Raw genomic sequence first — 2190 nt, 5'->3', positions numbered from 1 at the left:
GCAGCCAGGGTAGGGACTACATGTATATCTAGACCAAATAGCATCAAATGAGAAAATTACCTGTCTCCAGGAGGTTCCAAACACTAATACATGGAGGTGGCAGTGCCTGTGTAAGAGCACTGTGTTTTTATAAATGCATGGGTATGCGGGTATCCATCGATGGATCGAAAATCATAGACTGTCAGGACTGTGTTATTTCCTTACAAGTTGTTTAGTTCAATAGCATATTTTTATTTCTATTGATTTTTTAAATGAGCCCTTTATCCAGAAAGGTTATTGAACTTCCTCCAGGAAGGCAGAGCAAATTAACTGCAGAGTCAGAAAACTGAAATTTGAGTCCTCTGAATTCCAACCCAAGCCTCACTAGCCTGAGTACATAACGCCTGAGAAGGATGGATAAAAGGGATTCCCAAATCATAAGAGTAAGATGCTGTGAATCCAAACCCTGGCACTGTAGACTATTCATCTACAGATCACTGAGCCTTTGGTACATCTGACAGGCACACTCAAAATAAAAACAAACCAATGTTCAACAAAACCCAAACAATGAAGTGTTTGTGAGGTCAAGTTAGGAGGGAAGATGATGGTGAGGTCTCACTTACTTCCTTTTGCCTCTCCCAAAAAGGATTCATTAAAGGTATCAACACCAATATATTGGGTTGGCCAAAAAGTTCGTAATATATGATGTTATAGAAAAATCCATAATATGGTAATAGAAAGACCTGAACGAGCTTTTTGGCCAACCCAATAAATAACAAGACTAACTGTTGTAGGTTTAGGGAATTCTCTTCCTCTCCAAATAAAATAACAAGTGCACAACTAGAATTTGTATGCAAGAAGTTGACATTATAGCTGGAAAGCAAAAAGAGGTAGATAGCACTCTGTAGTGACAAAAGTCCATGAGGATATATCTGAAGGCTAAGAGTCAATGTAAAAGCACAGAACTAAGTTCTGGTATCAGCCTCTGGATGGAAAAATTCCTTGATTTTAGATCTTTGTAGGATGAGTAAAAGATGCTGGTATGGGCTGTAGAAATTGCAACAATTTTGGCCTTAAAGGTATACACAGATGAACTTGGCTTTCATGAACATGGCCTACCTGGGAGCTCCTTGAATGGTGAAGGCCTTGTCAGCATGCTGGTCGCCCAGTTTCGTCATCACTTCATACAGTTTGTGGCAAAGCTAGGAAGACAGATGTCACTTGTCTGTTAATTTTAAGTCATTCTGCTGCAAATTCAGGCTACTGCCCCCAGGAAGGAATTATTTATTGAAACATCAAGAAACTTATGATAGCATGGATGGTCTCAGAATAATTTAATGTCTGAATTGGGTCCAATTTAAATGCATGTCAAAACTGTAAGGCCACAAACACAAATTAACATATACGTAAACCAGAATATAGAGGAGAAAACACACACTTATTATTTACATTCATTCTATTAGAGATAAAGTGATACAACCACCCTGTTGAACTAAGAAAATATTACTCAATGACACAAATGCTGACTATCTATTTGGAGACCAATTTTTCCTCAGCCTAAAGACTTGAAAATCCAACTTTAAAAACTGCCTGAAAAAATAAAAAAGATTGTATGATTGTAACAAGTAGGTAGGGGTTCATGAAAGTACAAATTGAACCAGATTTATAGAAACATGTGGTCACTACAAAACAATGTAGAAATATCACTGAGTCAAAACACACTATTAAAAGAAACATGAAAGACAGTAAATTCTTTGCCTAATGTGTGCCATTGCATTTGCTTCCAGAATAAATGTTCATTTACTTTATATTCCATATGGAAAAATAATCATCATTACTCACCACTGCGATTTCCTTATGAAACTTGGCTTCTAGGCTGGAGACATTTTTGAAAGTATTGACATAAAATCCAACTCGTCTACCATGTGGAAATACAAAGAGGAAAGAAGAGAAAGCCCAATCAGCAAAACTGTGTTTTTAATGGCTATTACATATATTAAAAAACAGATTTTCTTTACATAATTTTGAGTAACACTAGATTAAATAAAAATACTTAACCCAAAGTAGGTCCAACCTTTCCTGATCCGTTAATGAATGGATACCATCTTTTGGTATAGAACACAGTCTTTCCTGATATCTGGTTAATACCCAAAGAAACATTTCTCACACTTTTATGTGCATCAAGATCACTTACAGATTTATTTCCAATCT

At 36.3% G+C, this 2190-nt stretch overlaps 1 protein-coding gene across 1 annotated transcript in view; it reads right to left on the bottom strand.

Moving 5' to 3' along the window:
• AMPH (amphiphysin) overlaps positions 1-2190 on the bottom strand; it is a 218625-nt gene that overhangs the window by 68996 nt on the left and 147439 nt on the right. The window contains exons 9-10 of the mRNA XM_010829124.1: positions 1822-1897; positions 1099-1181 (exon numbers count right to left, since the gene is read on the bottom strand). Of these exons, the coding sequence (XP_010827426.1) occupies positions 1099-1181; positions 1822-1897 (159 nt within the window). The remainder of the gene's footprint in view (positions 1-1098; positions 1182-1821; positions 1898-2190) is intronic.

The sequence above is a fragment of the Bison bison genome, unplaced genomic scaffold, assembly GCF_000754665.1.
Source record: "Bison bison bison isolate TAMUID 2011002044 unplaced genomic scaffold, Bison_UMD1.0 scf7180017864499, whole genome shotgun sequence".
NCBI classification, from domain to species: Eukaryota; Metazoa; Chordata; class Mammalia; order Artiodactyla; family Bovidae; genus Bison; species Bison bison.
This window is presented reverse-complemented; position numbering and strand designations above follow the sequence as displayed.